Source organism: Lepisosteus platostomus, chromosome 25, assembly GCF_059453375.1.
Source record: "Lepisosteus platostomus isolate fLepPlt1 chromosome 25, fLepPlt1.hap1, whole genome shotgun sequence".
Taxonomy (NCBI): domain Eukaryota; kingdom Metazoa; phylum Chordata; class Actinopteri; order Semionotiformes; family Lepisosteidae; genus Lepisosteus; species Lepisosteus platostomus.
The window spans coordinates 16,528,972-16,546,548 of record NC_142635.1 but is presented as its reverse complement, the minus strand read 5'-3'; the positions used below and the strand labels follow the sequence as shown (position 1 = coordinate 16,546,548).

Genomic DNA, 17,577 nt, shown 5'->3' with positions numbered 1-17,577 from the left:
GCAATCTAGGTGAGGGAATTTATTAACCCTTGCAGGTGACACTTGTTCACTGTGATGAGCAGTAGTGCAGGTGCTCTGTGTGAGTGTGAAGCAGGCCTCGCACCTGCAGCCACCTGCCGGGCTGTGTGGAGGCGTGCCAGTGAGCCTCTCGGCCGCCCCTGTCGTCTCCAGGTGAACGGCTGCCTCCTGGACCCGCTGCCCCCCTCCACCATCCGCAAAGCTGGCCCCTCGTCGCCTAGCAACATGATGGAGACCTCCATCGACGAGGGCATCGAGACGGAGGAGCCCGACTCCGAGGAGGACCCCTGCCAGGCCTTCGCCGCCTTGCACACCTCCCGCTTCGGCCAGCGGCGCCACACGCTGTCCGAGGTCACCAACCAGCCGGGCATGGTGCCCAGCGCAGGTGGGTCTCGTTTCTTAGCACCAGAGTGTCCGCATCAGGTCTGGCGGTCTGCAGGCCAGCAGCTTGACCGCTCTGTGTCTCCGCGCGGCAGGAAAGCTCTTCAACGTTGGCCACAACCCCTCCCTGGGCAGCGTGGACTCCGAGTACGACATGGGCTTCGTGCACAGTGACCTCAGCCTTCTGGAGGACACCCCCGCGCTCAACGAGGTGGTCCTGGCCAACACCTCCATCACCCGCATGACCCCGCCTTTCATCGGCGCGCGGCCCGCCAACCCCGCCATGCAGGCTCTGAGCTCGCAGAAGAGGGAGGCGCACAACCGCTCGCCCATCAGCTTCCGGGAAGGACGCCGCGCCTCCGACACCTCCCTCACGCAAGGTAACGGGAGGCGGGGGAAGGCGGCCCACTGTGAACCTGGTCAGCACCTGGAGGGGAGACTCCTGGGAGAGCTGAGGCTGCTGCTGGAAGAGATGTTAGTGGGGCCAGCAGGGGGCGCTCACCCTGCGGTCTGTGTGGGTCCTAATGCCCCAGTATAGTGACGGGGACACTATACTGTAAAAAGGCACCGTCCTTTCGGATGAGACATAAAACTGAGGTCCTGACTCTCTGTGGTCATTAAAAATCCCAGGATGTTTCTCGGAAAGAGAAGGGGTGTTACCCTTGTCCTGGCCAAATTTCCCCCTGGTCTTTACCAGTCATGGCCTCCTAATAATCCCCATCTCTGAACTGGCTCTGAACTGGCTCTTGCCGGGCACGGAGTCCCTGTGCTGCAAGACGTGGGACATCAGTGCAGAAGGTCCGGTCGGGAGAGAAGAGCGCCACCTACTGACCCCCAAACTGGTTTTCTTTCTGAGATCTCCCATCCCAGTACTGACCAGGCAACAGCATTTCATGGAGTTTGTTTCGAAGGTTCGGGAGGGGTGACAACAACCTAGTTTAATCAGAATCTGCTGTCGGTAATTAGCAATCACTTCCAAAGTCATTTCCTCTCTTAAAACACTCTAAAACCCTACGTGATCCCACCTCAGCCCCACCTCCCCCTCTGCAGCTGCCCCTGGGTCACTCCTCACTCCGGTGGTCCTGGCCTCCTTGACCTCTGGCCAGGAGGACAGCACTCAGCCAAGCGGGTTAAACCAAATTTGCACTAAACACTCCTAATCCTTTCAGGACACTTAATTATGGGGTGTTGTTATTCCTACAGAGCAAATGTTCTGAGATCTGATGCGCTCAGAGTACAAGGTGCACAGGAGCTGGGGTTGCGATTTCTAGAGTGTTGCAAAGTAACTCTTGCTTCAAAGCCTTTATTGACTTTGGAGGAACTCGTGGAGGTGTGAAAGTGATGAGGGTACTGGAAGGCGGTGGGGTTGAGTCCCAGGTGAGACACTGCTGTTTGTGCCCTCAAGCAAGGTTCTTCACCTGTATTGTCGCAGTGAAACTACCCAGCTGTGGAAATGGGTGCAGATACAAGTTGCTTTGGAAAAAAGCTTGAATGAATACTGTATATATGGGGTACAAGCCAGGCTGCTGATGCATGGAAACAGACCTGAAGAGGCTGTGGAGCTGCAGCCCCTCGAGGACCAGGACCATGGAGCTGCAGCTGTGTCCCAGGACAGCGCTGAGGACGGGGGCGCAGGGGGTCTCCGCAGGAAGGCCGCGCGCCTCTCTTTCTGTCCCTCTGGGCTCCCATGTCTCTTGTTCCCGTTCTGTCCGCTCAGGGCTCGTGGCGTTCAGGCAGCACCTGCAGAACCTGGCGCGGACCAAGGGCATCCTGGAGCTCAACAAGGTGCAGATGCTGTACGAGCAGATGGGCCCCAGCGACGAGCCCTCGGCCCAGCCCCCCCTGCCTGACCTCCTGGACGCCCAGCAGCGGCAGGTCAGTGACGTGGCCGGAGTGGCAGCCCCTCTTGCAGACCCCTCCGGGGGGGGCGTGTTCTGCCGCAGCCTGCCCTGTCACAGGAAGAAGTAGCTGGTTGTGAGTTGTTAACTGGCGGGCCCCTCTCGGCGCTGAATGCCATTGTTCTGCTCCCTTGGCTCTCCCTGCTGGTGCTGTGCCTCTGCTTACATAAGAACCGGCCCGGCCCAGCGAGCGCAGTGTGCATCAATTCAATTCATTGTTATATAGCGCCTTTCATAACAAGGTTGCCCCCAAGGCACTTATTACTCGTACGCTCACTGGCCAGAATTTTAGGAAGCCCCCCGACGAACTAACCTTTCTCAGGGAACATGGGGCTGGGTTCCCCCGCCCATCCCAACCGGGATAACCCCTAAATCACGAACGTCCAGCCCAAGCCGTTCTCCCTGCTTGCAGCACAGGGGGAAAAAATCACTCCGTTTCATGAGTAGACTGCAGGTACGGGCAAAACTGAAAATGGAAAGGAGATGCTCAAAGGGGGCTGAAACAAGCTGCCCAGCCACGCTGTGGAAGCCGCTATCCGCGCGTCTTTCACGTGCCGGCTAGATGAGATCCTTCAGTTAAGATGGAAGTTAATACTTTACACAAATGGTGGTGGGAGTGTGGAACAAGATACCCAGCCACGTTGTTGAAGCTCGTACTCTGGCTTCTTTCAGCTCACTATCAAATTGGCCAGATGGGTCGAACGGCCTCATCTTATCTGTGACCCGTCTGATGTTCTTACGTGCTGCTGGGAGCCGCCAGATCCCAGCTGAGCAATCCTACCCTACCAGTGGCAGCGCTCGGGCAAGTGTGCACTGCCTCCTGGGGAATCCCAGTCCCTGTCGACTCGAACCCGGGACCTTGAAGCGCCTTAAGCGCTTGAGCCTTGGGGAGGCTTTAGCATGTTTCCTGCCCAAGCTTGTGGCTCGTGTTGATGTTTGCTCCCACCTCCTGTTTCCAGGCCGACCTGTCCCACCCACAGGACGGCGTTTCCGTGTACCCCGGTGGACCCCACCCCCAGATCCTGTCCCGGCGGCAGAGTCTGGAGACCCAGTACCTCACTCACAGGCTACAGGTGAAGTTGTACACCGAGCCCCACACGGACGCTGGATTTGTAAAATTTTCTATCACTGCTTTTGCTTAACAGTGTTGCTCAACAGCCCAAGATAGCTGTAGCCTATGGGAGTCTCTACTGCAGAACTAGCTTCTTCAGCTCACTGTCTGACAACACAGTCGCGGACTAACACGTGGGCATGCTTTCTCACACCTAAACGGGAGGAAATTCTAATAAGACAGTTCGCAGAAAATACAGGAAGTACAGTTTGAAATGCAGCAAACCCACAGCAAAATGTGACTGAGAAAAATCAGATCAGACAGAGAAGATTCAATTTCCTCAGTGATGTAACTCACCACAGGAAAATAAACCCACTTACTGTAGTCAAACTTCTTCGTGTTCCCCTCATGATGACATAAAGGAACCGGCTTAGCGTTATGTTTTCAGCTGAGCCTCCAAATCTTAAAATTCCCGGAGGAAGAACACAGCGGCCCCTGGCCCTGCCGAGATACGGGACGTGCCCTGCGTGTCCGCGCCGCGCTGTGCCGGGCAGGGACGGTAACCGGGCCTTCTGTCTCCCCTGCAGAAAGCCAGCCTCCTGGCCAGCAGCCCCACCAGCTGCCAGATGTTCTGCAAGGAGACGCCGCGGAGCCTGGAGCAGCAGCTGCAGGAGCACAGGTAGGAATGAGTCCGTCGGCACCGAACTCCAGCTGCGCCCTCAGCTCCGCTGCCCAGCACACCCTGTGCCCACGCTGGGCTCCGCAGGGTGGCTGAGTGCCTCGTGCGCTGAGGGGCAGACAGCTGTGGGAACCTGAGCGAAGCCGGGGCCCCAGAGCATGAGCAACACGAGAGCAGGGGGTTCCCCCTTGAGGCTCAGCCGAATCAGCCAGACTAGCTGGGGACTCTCAAGGCAGGGGACAAGGGGAGGCAGTCTGGCCCGTGCCAGTGCCGTGCCAGTTTGCTCAGGACAGACAACGGGGGGGCGCTGCAGGGCGTTTTGTACAAGACTTCCAGTCTCCCCGGTCTGGAAGCTGATTCTGTGGGATCCCTCCAGACGTGCCCTGATGGGACACATCGGAGAGCCGGGCCGTGCGCTCCCTTGTGCCCTGGGCCGGCCTGGAAGCCTGACCGCGCCCTCTCTCTGCCCTCAGGCTGCACCAGAAGAGGCTGTACCTCCAGAAGCAGTCCCAGCTGCAGGCGTACTTCAACCAGATGCAGATCGCCGAGGGATCCTACCCCCCGCGCCAAGCCCTGGGGCACCACCACGAGTCCTCGGGGTCCCAGCCTGGACAGGGGGTGCCCACGCAGCAGCAGCAGCAGCCCTCCGCCCCCCAGGCGTCCCCCCCCTTCGCTCGCGTGCAGCCCCCGCTCACGGCCCTGCTGGAGCCCTCCCCGGAGCCGCTGACCTACGAACCTTACCTGGGGCACTACCAGGACCTGCAGCCCATGGGCGTGCCCCCCGGCCTGCCCCTGCAGAGCCAGCCCCGGGACCCCCTGGGCTACAGCTACCCCGGGGGCGACCTGGCGCTGTCGCCCCCCCCCGAGCCCCTCTACCAGGAGCAGTACCAGTACCCCGCGGAGCCGGGGCAGCCGCCCCCTCTGGGCCGGCCGGAGGGCGTCCCGGGCGGCTACGAGGGGCTGGCCCTGCCCGAGCTGCACAGCAGCTTCCTGGACTGCGAGATGATGGAGACCGTGGACTCCCAGCACGGCTTCGTGCTGGTGAACTGAGGGGACGCCCTGGTGCGGACGAGCAGTATTACCCTGAGACCGCTGCAGCATTCGGGTGGGGGGGGGGGGGGGTGCCTCTTGGGGGACGGGAAGCCGCCAGAGGGAGAGATTATATATATATCAATAGAGATTTTTTTTCCAATTTTACCCAAACCTCCGTACTACCCTCCCCGGACCCCCACCGCCATTCCTGACGTCTAGAACCCCCGAGAGCTGGGAGTTCGTCGTTGCGGTTGCTGTCCGCGGGTCCCCGCGTCTTCACGAGCAGACACGCGGCTCGCTCGGCGCTGACCCGGGCCAGCCGGGCCAGGCGGTACCTGCCCAGATACCCGAGCTGTGAGCCGGGACAGGCCCGTTTCAGGTGGAGCTGCAACCCTGACATAAGAGCACAAATGGTAACAAGTTGTTTTTTGTTCTATTGTTTGAATAGGAAATTTTTGGTCTCAGCTTCCTTTGTAGGTTTGAGTGCCATTTCATCTAAAAATAAAAAAAAACACAGTTGAGGAGTGCAGTGACCACGAATTTTACGACAATATTAAAGCAATATTTTCATCCGGAACTGAAGGAAGCCTTAAACAATTTCTAGGTTTCTTAAAGAACATTCTTCTTTTTTGACGTCGAATTAAAACACTTTCTGTTGACTGTAGGCTTCAGGGGGGCATAACGCTAAGTCACATGACACTGGATTCAGACGACAAGTCCGTTTCGGGCTCTCTTACTACAGCCATTTTGAAAAGGAAGGGGAATTTTTCTGAAAACAAGAAATCTGCTAGAAGCTTCTAAAACAGTTACTAAAATAAGGCTACTTTTCTGGATGATTGGATTTAAGTGTTTACGTTTGAGGAAGTGGCAGAAGTCAGACTTAAGGGAGAAGAGGCGGTGGGCATTACACACCAAGAAGGGATGTCAAGGAAAGGCCGTGGATGAGGAAGTGTTGGCATGGCAACTGTTTTGGGCCTACTGGATTCTTGAGAACGAGACAAGCCTGTTTGAACTGGAGCTGGAGTGATGCCTCTGTCCCTCCACACCTTTTCAATAACCGGCAGAAAAAGAGAGACACTATTGTTTTCTTTTGAAGTGAAAAGATAAAAAGTATATATATTATTAAAACACGTTGATGGTTGTTCATTACGCTTTGTACAAATTAGGATTTTAGAAATTGTAACAGACACAAGTTGCTTTTTGAGAAACACAACAACAGATGTGTTCAGTGTGGTAGTGCTGTGCCTTTGACTTGCGTTTCTCTTTTGGTTTCTTTTAATTTAAAAAAAAAGTGATTTGTTTTGGGTTTTGTTTCCTTGCTGGAAAATGAAAAGAATTAGACCCCTGTTTTTCTGATGGTACAAACCAAAGTCCCTTCCGGAGCACCCTGACAGCCCCACTGTGTGGAGCTGGGGGGGTCAGCTTCCTAGTTCGCTTCTTGACAGTGCTTTTTGGTCAATCAGTATATGCCGTACAGAAGTATTATAGCAATATTTATAAATAATAATCTTAATTATGATGATGGTAATAAGATAGTGAATGTGTTGCCATTTTGTTTGTGTCATTTCGCACTTTGTATCTGATATCTGATCCTTGGGACGAACAGTCTTTTAACATCCGTATCCTCATTCTTGTTGACCACACATAAGCTAACGTGCTGTTGAGAATAAAACAAGAAAGGTTTATTGGAACGGCTCGTCTTTTTCTCTCTGTTTAAATGTGCGCGTGCCTGGGAGCCTCTAGTCTTGATCTGAGGATTTTATCCAGTCTTATCCTAAAAAATCCAGAGAAATTGGATGCATCCAGTTTTCTCTGGACTCCTGTGGCTGTGTATAGTGTATAGATGGGCGCCCTGCCTGTGTCGGATCCTAAATGTACTGCTTTCCCAGTTTCCTTGTCCCTTTGTTGCCCCGTGAAGCAGTTTCGTTCAGATCCTTTTCCTGAATCGCCACTCGGGGCTGAGAGTCCTTGTTTCAGGTCTCCCTGGTGGTCTTCTCTGCCTGCGGCCGAGGTGATCCAACCTGTAGCCAGTCCGTTGGCATGACTTTGAGTTCGGGAAGATTTCGGGTCGCCCTTGAAACTCTTCCCGGGCCAGCGAGATGGCACAGGGAGGCAGGTGACCTCTCTCATTAACACAAAGAGGTGGGAGGAGGCAGAGAGGGGCTCCGGCACCCCTTTTTAGTCTTTCGGGTGTGGATTTCTGCAAGCAGCGGAAATAAAAGGGAAACAGAGGTGTGTGGCTGGTGTAGAAGGCCGCCGGTCATTCCAGCTGTTTTTTTTTTGTGGTTGAACACCAGGCAGTAGATGGACAGCCAAACAGCCAAAGAGGCTGATGGGTTGATTTTCGTTCAGGCCCGCACAGAGACGAGAGATACGGGCCCAGGCTCACAGATGAGGACAGCAGCTCCTGGAATGTCCAGTGGCAACTCGGAGGGGACAGCTGCCTAATGCCTGTTATTCCAGGACTCTGGAAAGACATCCAGGAGCTCAGAGATCCGTAGGCCAGGTGGTATGCTGGATGGCACAGGGTCTCCGTCCAGCAGATAGCCGCTCCTAGAGCACAGCGGAATCCAGGGATTGTGGGGTGGTGAGTACAGAATCCCCTCCGTCCTGGGGGTGGGGGTTGAGAGGCTCTGATGAGTGTCTAGTTCCAGTGCAGCTGTCCCAATGGTGTACTTCCTCCCAGCCCTTTCAGCTCACAGCCAGGTCCCCGACACTGGAAACCCGGAGGTTGGCAGCAAACAAACTGTACACAGAGACGCGGGAGACCGGACCCACACGTTTTAGTTTCAGTTTCCCGAGTGTGAATCGCAGGAATGAGAACGTGATCCGTGAAAATGCATGTCGAAGAATCTCCCTGTGACCGCTGTTGAGAGTTCAGTCTGAAGTGGGAATGTTTGAAGAAATCATTGTGCCGTCTGGTCTGGGACATTTTCAGACCCAGAAGATGTTTTTTTTTGGCTGGTGGTTTGAGGCGAGGGAGGTACTTGTTACTGTGTGTCATGAAAGCCGAGATGAAGTTTCTTCAAAGAGTAGGCGGTAAAGGAATCGGGCCAGCAGTGGAGGAGTGATTCATTAAAAAAGTGATTCATTTAGAGGGAAAAAAGCCGATTCATGAATTAAGAGTTGCATTAATGATCTTATTTCTGCAGGAATGCAGAGAGCTGTGTGTACTAGGTGACGCAGTGCAGAATCGATATTGTTCTCCGTGGGTGATTATAAAGTTTACTGACTGTAACTCAGAGTCTGGTTTTAATCCTTAGAAAGAAAAGCAGTGTTGCCTGAAGAGAAACACAGGGAGACCCATTGCTGTCGGTAGTGCTGGACACTAGAGCACACTTGTCACAGTCACCGACACAATCATCTGTCCCCCTGACACAGCGTGGCCTTCACAAACAGAGCTGGATCAGCTCCCTCTGTCTCCGGATGTGCTGGTTCACTGTAATGGGACTCCAGTAACTCTGTCACTTGTTCCTCTGTTCATCGCGGGGGCCATGACTTTCATACTGACTGCCTCGCCCTAAAGCACTAGACGGTCATACGCTTGGGGTCACAGCCAGTTCAGGGGAAACAGGGGCCAACAGGGAGAAGGTCTCTGTAGTCATGGAAGATCAGTCAGGACAAGACACACCTGGTTTGTCTTCTGCCATATGTGGCAAAACGCCCAGCACAGAAGGGAGCACACACAAACACACCCATGTGAGGTAGCTTGGCCTTTGTTTTTAGACACCTAGGGTCTGGCAGCGAGGTTTATACTGAAGGCGGATCTTTACAGGACAACCATGGAAAAATATTAAGGGAAGGTTATTATTTTTGGTGCGTGTGGCTCCTGGGGGTTTTGCTGGAGCTTGGTGCTGCTTTGGTGTTCAGGCAAGGTCTGGAAATCAAGAGTCTAGACCAGATCTCTGATTGTTCAGATTGCTCAGCTGCCCCGCCATCAATGGCGTTGATTACAATCAGGTTATTTTTATTTCCTTTCCCGCGAAATGTGCCTCGCAGGTATTGCGTAGTCTGTACTGGCAGGATGTGATTAACTCCCTGGCGACGTGGCCCACGATCAAGGCTGTCAAGTTACAACTCCGGAAAAACGTCCAGAGAAAAAAGGAGGGAGTGCGATTAAGCTTGATCCCTTCAGTGCTTATCAAGAACCCAAGGACAGACGAGAGAGCTCAATTCTCCCTCCCCCCAGCTCCTTCCAACTTCAACCTCTGAGCCTTAGAGCCCGGCCTGTTGGAGAATATTTTGTGCCACAGCTAAAAGAGAAACTGTGGCCGAGGGATTGTTCCAGGTTTGTTAAGAACGAGGTGCGTTGGCTGGGTGATTCACCAGAGAGGGAGAGGCGCAGTTTTGTCATGGGAGGGGTCTTCTCCGTTTCAGCTTCTTCTTAGGGCATGTCGCTGTTTTTCTGACCCTGCCTGACTGGCCGGGTTGCTTCATACAGTACGTGACTGCCGACCGTCGCCAAGGGTGAGGTGTAGACTCTCTTCTGTCGCAGAGCACGGCGGCAGGAAGCTGGGAGGACGTGCCAGACCACCCTCCGAGATGACCGATGATTTATTCTGCGGGGATGGCGATAGAGCAGCGCGCTCCAAACAGAGCTCGGACGTTGTCAGATCTGCAGGCTCCAGCCCTCTGGAGGATGTCCCCCAGATTGTAGAACTGCCAGCTTGTAGTAAGTCTGCACTGGTGCTGTGTGTGTCCGCACTCCCTCTGCAGGCTCAGGCCCAACGCACCAAGCCTGCCTTGCAAGACAGATGTCTAAAACAACAATAAGAAGAAGAATGATTCATTTTATAATGCTTTACAGGTCATGGGGATCCCCTCCACCACCCCCAGTGTGTACCCCCACCTGGATGATGCTCCAGTCCTCTCCCCACACACCAGCTCTCAGTGGGGAGGAGAGCAGAGTGATGAAGCCAGTTCAGATACGGGGGTTATTAGGAGGCCATGATGGGTAAAGGCCAGGGGGAAATTTGGCCAGGACACCGGGGTAACACCCCCACTCTTTTCAGAGAAACACCTTGGGATTTTTAATGACCACAGAGAGTCAGGACCTCAGTTTTACGTCTCATCTGAAGGATGGCACCTTTTTACAGTGTAGTGTCCCCATCACTGTACTGGGGCATTTGGACCCACACAGACTGCAGGGTGAGCGCCCCCTACTGGCCCCACTAACACCTCTTCCAGCAGCAGCCTCAGCTCTCCCAGGAGTCTCCCCTCCAGGTACTGGCCAGGCTCTCACTTGGCTTTAGTCTCTGCTGTCTGCTGTCTGGGGCTGCAGGCAAGGAAGAGACCCTGAGCGTCGCTCGGGGGAGGACTTGTGGTGGTAGAGGATGCCCAAGACAGGATGACATCATTCATCTGAGCTGGCTCTCAATAACAAAGACAAATCTGTAAAATCCTCAGGTCAAATTAACCACCACAGGCTCTATGACTTCATCTTTCCACTCAATTCCCAATTGAAAACCACATTCCTTTAATACTCTTCTGACCAGTCGTGGATTTTGCTTTTGTCTCCCAGGAAAGCCTCAGGCCTCCATGTCTAAGCCTACACCCGATATGGGAACTGCAGTATGTTACGGCCTCCACTAATCAGACACAAGCCCCTGCTTCTTCCACACAGACGCCAACGCCCATCCTCATTATCCAACCACGTCCCTAGTCCTGCACCACACCTCCCGACCACCCACTACTTAAGGGCTCCTCACCTGCACCCCCTCGCTCAGTATTAAGTTTGTACTTCTAGAGCTCCCCTTCGTTATAACCTCTTTGTCTGAGAAAACCATAGTCTTGCGAAAACCCGGCTTCTAGACCTGCGCATCCTCCTGACCACGACTATTGGCAACGCGACTCGGCTAAGTAGACCCAGCTTCCGCTCTCCGCTAAATTTCCCTGTCTCATCATCTTTAGCTCAGCACCACATAGGGTCCAATCCCCTGGCTTTCCCCTCTGGCAGTATAATGCATTCTCTCCCTTTTCTAGAACAGCATCTGACCAGCCCAGCTGTGCCTGTAGAAAGGAGACATTTTAAGTCTTTAAGCTGAAAACATTCTGAATAAAATACATTTCCTGCTGTTCAATATGCTACAGGGCTTCCAACTAGGTAATCTTTAAACAGATTTTAGGTTGCTCTGAATTGCGGGTAATTTCTGAACCAAGAGTTGGGATGCACATTTCCCCCTGCTGTCCTGTTTCAAACACAAAGGTCACTGGAATTAGACAACAAAGGCTCCAGCAGAACTGAGTGCAGATCAGTATTCAAGGGGTTAGTCTGGGCAGCCTCAAACACGATAACCAGACGACACAGGTGGGGCAGAGGACCAGACGGGCTGTTCTGAATACTGCCCAATGGAATAAAGAGGTAAAGGTGATTTCATTTCCAAATTCAGCGTTTATTAGCACGCAACAGTGAGTTCAGGAACATGGGCCTTTTCAGTCTGGAAAAACAAACCCCCGAGCACTTTTCCTAGAGCAGTCATCTATACATTTGTGAATAAATGCAGTAAAATATAAACACATTACACATATGTATCCTGCATATCACCATATATATGCAAAGTAAAATAACAACATATTGTAACACTACAGGGTTCACATGGGCACCCTCACCACTACCACATCAGGTCAGCCCCCTACCATCAGGGACTCGAACCCGGGTCTCCAGCGTCACTCAACAGGGACCCAGCCTCTTGAGCCAAGGGGAGATCTCCCTTCAGCCCAGCGGCTGCGGGCCCTGCTATTCACAGGGAAGGGCGGTGACGTCACCGCGCTGGTAGGCCGGCTCAGCTCTTGCGAGCAATGGAGGCCGTATGTGTGACAATATGTTCAGCCAGACCAATTCCTTGTAATAGACAGGCCAGCTAAGAGTTACCTAGTAACTTGTCTGCAGATCTGACAGCATTTAAAAACATTATAAACTGATGACACAGTTATGAACAGGTGCGCAGCTCCAGAACCCAGACAATAACTTTTGTAGAGCATACCTGTAGCTCATCGAGATGTTAGGATTTGTACAAAAATTACATCTGTGACTGTTTTGCAAATCTAATTCCTCAGTTTGTTCAAGACCACACTGCTCTGACACTTGAGAAGACAATGGTTTTGGAAGTTTATCAAAGCTTAAAAGTAGAACAATATAGAATACACACTTCCTTGTAGTCACATGCAGGGATTTCCATAGAAACAGAACCTCCAGAATTAATCTGATTGGCTCTTTCTCAGCCACGTGATGCTTTGTCAAACACAAAGCCCATCCAATCACAAGCTTTCCAACACTGTGATTATTACACTTGTAATCACTTTAAGAAGAAATCGGTTTTAAATTTTAGCTGGGTCTGCTTGAACTGCTTCAAAATGCAAAATCTGCAGAAGGCCTTAATGATCCCTTAATATTAAAGAGCTCCAAAACGGCATAATCTCCTTCCCAATTATTTAAATCAGTTCAAACCACAACCTTTTTGCATATACTGTACATAGCCATAATCTAACTGAATATGAAAGCTTTTACCTACCTAAAGGAAAGATTAATGGTGATTTATGCAAATTAGAATAGGTTCATATTAATGAAGGCAAAGTCCTCAGGAATGCAACAAACATCTCTGACTGTTTAAAAAAATACCCATATTTTGGAATCAAAACAATGAATAAAATACTTTAAAAAATAATTACACACATTTAGATACAGCCCCGATCTATAAATGTATCCTTTCAGGATCATTTTCAGTCAGGCACTGTTTCTGCAGTGGTGTGAAGGCCCCATTTCCTTTCAGGGCCTTTGAGAGAGGTAGGTCAGCTCACAAGCTGTTGATTCCTGACATCAAAATGCAAAAAAATGAACAATTATCACTCCACTGTTGAACAGTTCTGCTCCAAAGCACCTTTAACAGAAAGGCATTGTTTTGTATCTGAAAAGCAGACCACACACTTCTCAAATCAATCCTGAACGTGAATATTTCAGCCCATCATTTCTGATGGTAACGTGTAACATTTCTCACATTGCCTGCCTTTGTCTGAAAACCTGCTGCCTGCTAATCTGTTGATTTTCCAGGAACACTGTGTTCTCCAAACACCTGAGCATGAGAGGCCTGCTGAAATTGTTTTATTTCCTATAAGCTGGTTGCAGTTTCTATCTCGGAGTAGGCAGTTTAAAACACTGCTCTGTTGTGTCCATTATAATGCATTTTCTCTTCTAGAACAAAACAGTTTTCTTCAGAGAAGGAGTGTGACCAGCCCAGCTGACAGCAGAGATTCCTCATCTCTTTAAACCAGTGTCCTGCGGTCAGTTTGCCCTGAATAAACTGCTGATTCCTGACCTTCTGCCTGTTACTGTGCTTCTGGGCTCAGGGGCTCAGTCCTGGTCCTCAGATCCCCCCTCTATCTTCTGATTTCCATTCCAGCTGCTGTGTGAATTCCTGAAGCACATTAGATCCCCCAGTTTGCTGGGGGGTAGGAGGGTACAGCAGTTATCTGTAACTGAGTAAAAGTGCTGGGATTCATGACCCCTCTCACTGAGGCTTGTTTCAAACGGACTCATGCAGAACTGACTGCTGGTTTGCGTGCCCAGCTGTCTGTAATTGGTGCGTTAAGGATTTTAGACGGTTCTAGATGTATTACACTCTGTGTGCTGGAGCTTTACTGATTATCGGAAGCACCAGAGTCAGGGTAACATCTAAAGCCAAAGGGAACAGTTAAGACCTTGGGGCTGATTGACCACCACTGGCAGCTGGAGGGCTGAGTGGAGTAGGAATGCAAAGCTGGACGGATAAGGGAAGTCAGAGGTCAGGACTGACACTGATTCCCATGATGCCAAGTGAAATCAACACATACTGTAGATAATTGTTTACATCTGTGTTATACTTCTACACTTTTCAACCCAAATTGCCCAAAATGAATAAACTGGGGTGTCACGGCGCCCCATTGGTCAGCATAGCTGCCTCACAGCCCTGGGTTCAATTCCTGACCAGGGGTGCGGTCTGTGTGGAGTTTGCATGTTCTCCCTGTGTGGGCGTAGGTTTCCTCCCCCAGTCCAAAGAGATGTTGTGGAGGTTAATTGGGTTCTGGGAAAACTGGCCCTGGTGTGAGTGTGTGTCTGCCCTGTGGTGGACTGGTGTCCTGTCCGGGGTGTACCCTGCCCTGTGCCAGTTGCATGCTGGGATGGGCTCCTGATCCTCTGTGGCCCTGAATTGGATGAAGCAGTTAGAAAATGGACAGATGCATGAACTGTTGACTCCTGGCCTGCAGTCGTTCACTGAGCTACTGCCCAAGCTGGCTCAGACACGTTCCTAACGAGAAAACCTAACGACAGGGAAATTTGGATGCTACAAAGGGCAAACCTTTAGAATTTCCCGTTCTAAAAATGTATCCACTAACCAGGAGAGACAATTTTTAACCGAGGTATTCTTTATATAGGAAATCAGAAGAGAGAGGAACTCTTTTAATCCTGTCTTCCCGGACTGTTGTTGACTCCTCATGATTTACCCAGAAATTAAGACAAACTAGAAGATTTCTTTGAACAATGCGTCCATAAGACCCCCCTATAACTCATTAAACACTTCAGTTCCTCTCTTGCTTTGAAGCTCCAAGAACTGCAGATGGTGACAATAGCCAGATGTTGACCAGCCCCTCCATCCAGCTGTAACGTTTTTTAATTCAGCCTTTTTCATAATGGAGACTGAGCACCTACATGGGACAGTTCTGTTATACATAAATTCCAGCCAACTGCACTTCCTATAGGCCTATTTCCCATTTAAACGGGGACCAGAAAATACTAACTGCAATCATAGCTAAGAAATTAGCACACATTCTCCCCTCAGTAATTACTCAAGATCAACCAGGCTTTGTGTCCAACAGCCAACTATCATATAACGTCTGACGTACATTTAACATCATAAATTATGCAACTAAAATTAAAACACAAACTGATATTAACTCTGGATGCAGAAAAAGCACTGAACAGGGCATTATGGTCTTTTTTATGAACCTTGCAGACAATGTGGTTTCATAATGACTTTATTGCTTGGCTACAGACAATGTATAAACAGCCAAATGCACTAGTACAGGCTAACGGAACTCTGTCAGAGGGCTTTAATTTATATAAGGGACCTAGACAAGGAGATTCCTTGTCTCCATTGAGTTTTGTTCGCAGTATACAACCACTGGCACAGAGTATAACACAACAGAATTATATAGAGGGAATTCATACAACAGGAGAAACACACAAGCTGGCTCTTTATGCAGATGATGTCATTATAAGCCACAAATCCAACCACAATCTCTCCCTGTTCTCGTGGGTGTAATCACAGAGCATAGTAACTTTCTAGGATATAAATTAAACAAATGAACATGTGAAACAATGGTTATTTTCATCACGGGAGATCAAAAATAAATCCATTTACAATGGGATCCATTTAGCAATTACAATACTCACAAACCTAGAAACCATTTTTAATTAGAACTGTGAGGCGCTAGACATTCAGCGTCATCAAGACTTCGATAGACGGAAATTGTTGCCACCCTGGCTTCTGGGAAGGATTGAGAAAATACGAAGGAATGTACTTCCAAGAATTTTGTTTTTGTTCCAGACCATCGCACAAATGGCAGCATTTGGACAGTTGGTGGAGAAACGTGACTTTCCTAACTCACGCTACTTCTCACACATCATTGAGAACAACCACAATAACCCTAGACACCATAAAGACATTTCTTGAGCCAAACTGCCCCTCCACATTACTTGCCTCTTCCAAACTTTGCATTACACGTTCTCTCCACACCGCCTTCGCTAACCGCTGGTGTCCTTCTCTCTAGCTTCTCCTTGCTTGACTCCGCTTCTGTCACTAAACTGGTTTCACACCACCTGCCTTTTCGATCCCATTCCCACTGCTTTATTTCAATCCTGCTTCACTTCTCCTTACCCCCTTGTCTTCAATATAACGAGTTAATTCATATAATTAATGAGTCCTTGAGCACTGGTGTGGTACCTATGGCCTTCAAAAGTGCTGCTGTCACCCTTGTGCCAAAACAAATATGGCTCTGGACAACCTGAACACTTTTGACCCCATATCCAACTTACCCTTTCTTGCAAACATTTTGGAACTTGCTGTTTGGAACAATTCAGTTAAATAACCATCTGAATGCAAATAACCTCTTCTGAACCCCTTCAGTCTGGTTTCCAACAATTTCACAGCACAGCATCTTCTTCTGCCTCCTGATTCTGGTTCAATTTCTATCCTTATTCTTCTTGACCTCAGTGCTGCTTTTGACACTGTTAACTATGACATCTTACTTTCTCGTCTTGAGACTTTGTTTTGAGTTCCTGATACTTAAACGGTTTAAGTCTTACCTCACTGATCGCTGTCACTTTGTCTCTCTTGGTGGTTTTAGCTCTGAATCTGGACTCCTTAAGTCTGGTGTTCCTCAGGGCTCGATACTGGGCCCCCTGCTTTTCAGCATTTTCACTTGGTCAGCTTTTAAGATCACATGGTTTCAACGGTCATTTTTATGATATTCAAATCTATGTCCATTCTAAGCCTGACACTGATGTGACTGTCTCTGCTTTCTAATCTCTGAAATAAAAACATGGATGACTCCAAATTTCCTTCATCTAAACTGTGACAAGACTAAAGTCATGCTTATCAGCGTGCCCAATCAACTATCTAAAGCCAATGCAAGTAACCCTTTCTGTGGATAGTATGTATATTCATTGTATAGATTTCATGTGTTCTTCTTTTGTTTTGTTGTTGTACTGTAAAGTGCTTTGACGATGATGATGAAGTTAGGCCTCTGGAATATCTTGTCTGTACATATGGTATACATAGAGTTGAACTTACTGTATGTCTATGTTTTATGTAGTGTAACGTTTGTATTGTCATTGTTAATAAACATTTGTTTAACCAAGTTTGCCTGAATTATTCTCCTGTGCCAGAGTATAAGGAATTCATGTGCCTCTTGGCTATATTCTGGAGAAATCACTTACAAGTTGGGGGTCATGAATAATTATTTTACTTATTGATTAAATCATTGGTCAGATCCATGATATGCACCAAAATCTAACAATCTGCATGCAAATGTCATATTCCTCATTTTTGAACCCCCCCTCAGTTAAAAGCCAAATCGATAAATCTGTGAGCTAATCCAATCAAGCGGTTTAGATTACATTTGTCAGCTTAAACAGGTTAAAACTGGGCCCTAGAATTGTAGGTCTGGGGCAAACAGCAGACGAGCTGTCAGAGCTGGACAGACCTAGTGCTCAAGCTATCTGACAGAGAAAATTATCCACAGAGCTAGAAATTAACAACATGTACTTGTAAAAAGATGGTGGAAATGGGGAAGATATGTAGAGACTCTCAAGAAGCAGGACACAATTTGAACTTAAAAAGTAATATACAGTAGCTATTATTTTCTATGTTCGATGTTCTATGTCCCTTCCCTCCTTTTCTCTTTTGTGTTTCTGTGTCGTCTACAAATGTGTGTGAAAAGAGGGGTGGCTGTAAGTCTCAACATCACTACAGTAAATAGAAAAA

At 49.6% G+C, this 17,577-nt stretch overlaps 1 protein-coding gene across 6 annotated transcripts in view; it reads left to right on the top strand.

Moving 5' to 3' along the window:
• The window catches only part of LOC148641256 (serine/threonine-protein kinase SIK2-like), a 43,775-nt gene extending 37,025 nt beyond the window's left edge, over positions 1 to 6,750 (top strand). For all 6 annotated transcript variants that reach the window (XM_088620042.1, XM_088620040.1, XM_088620041.1 and 3 more), the window contains 6 exons: positions 172 to 403; positions 495 to 779; positions 2,117 to 2,274; positions 3,257 to 3,370; positions 3,936 to 4,027; positions 4,501 to 6,750. In XM_088620042.1, the coding sequence (XP_088476168.1) occupies positions 172 to 403; positions 495 to 779; positions 2,117 to 2,274; positions 3,257 to 3,370; positions 3,936 to 4,027; positions 4,501 to 5,077 (1,458 nt within the window). In that variant the 3' untranslated portion in view covers positions 5,078 to 6,750. The remainder of the gene's footprint in view (positions 1 to 171; positions 404 to 494; positions 780 to 2,116; positions 2,275 to 3,256; positions 3,371 to 3,935; positions 4,028 to 4,500) is intronic.
• Positions 6,751 to 17,577: the final 10,827 nt, after the last annotated feature.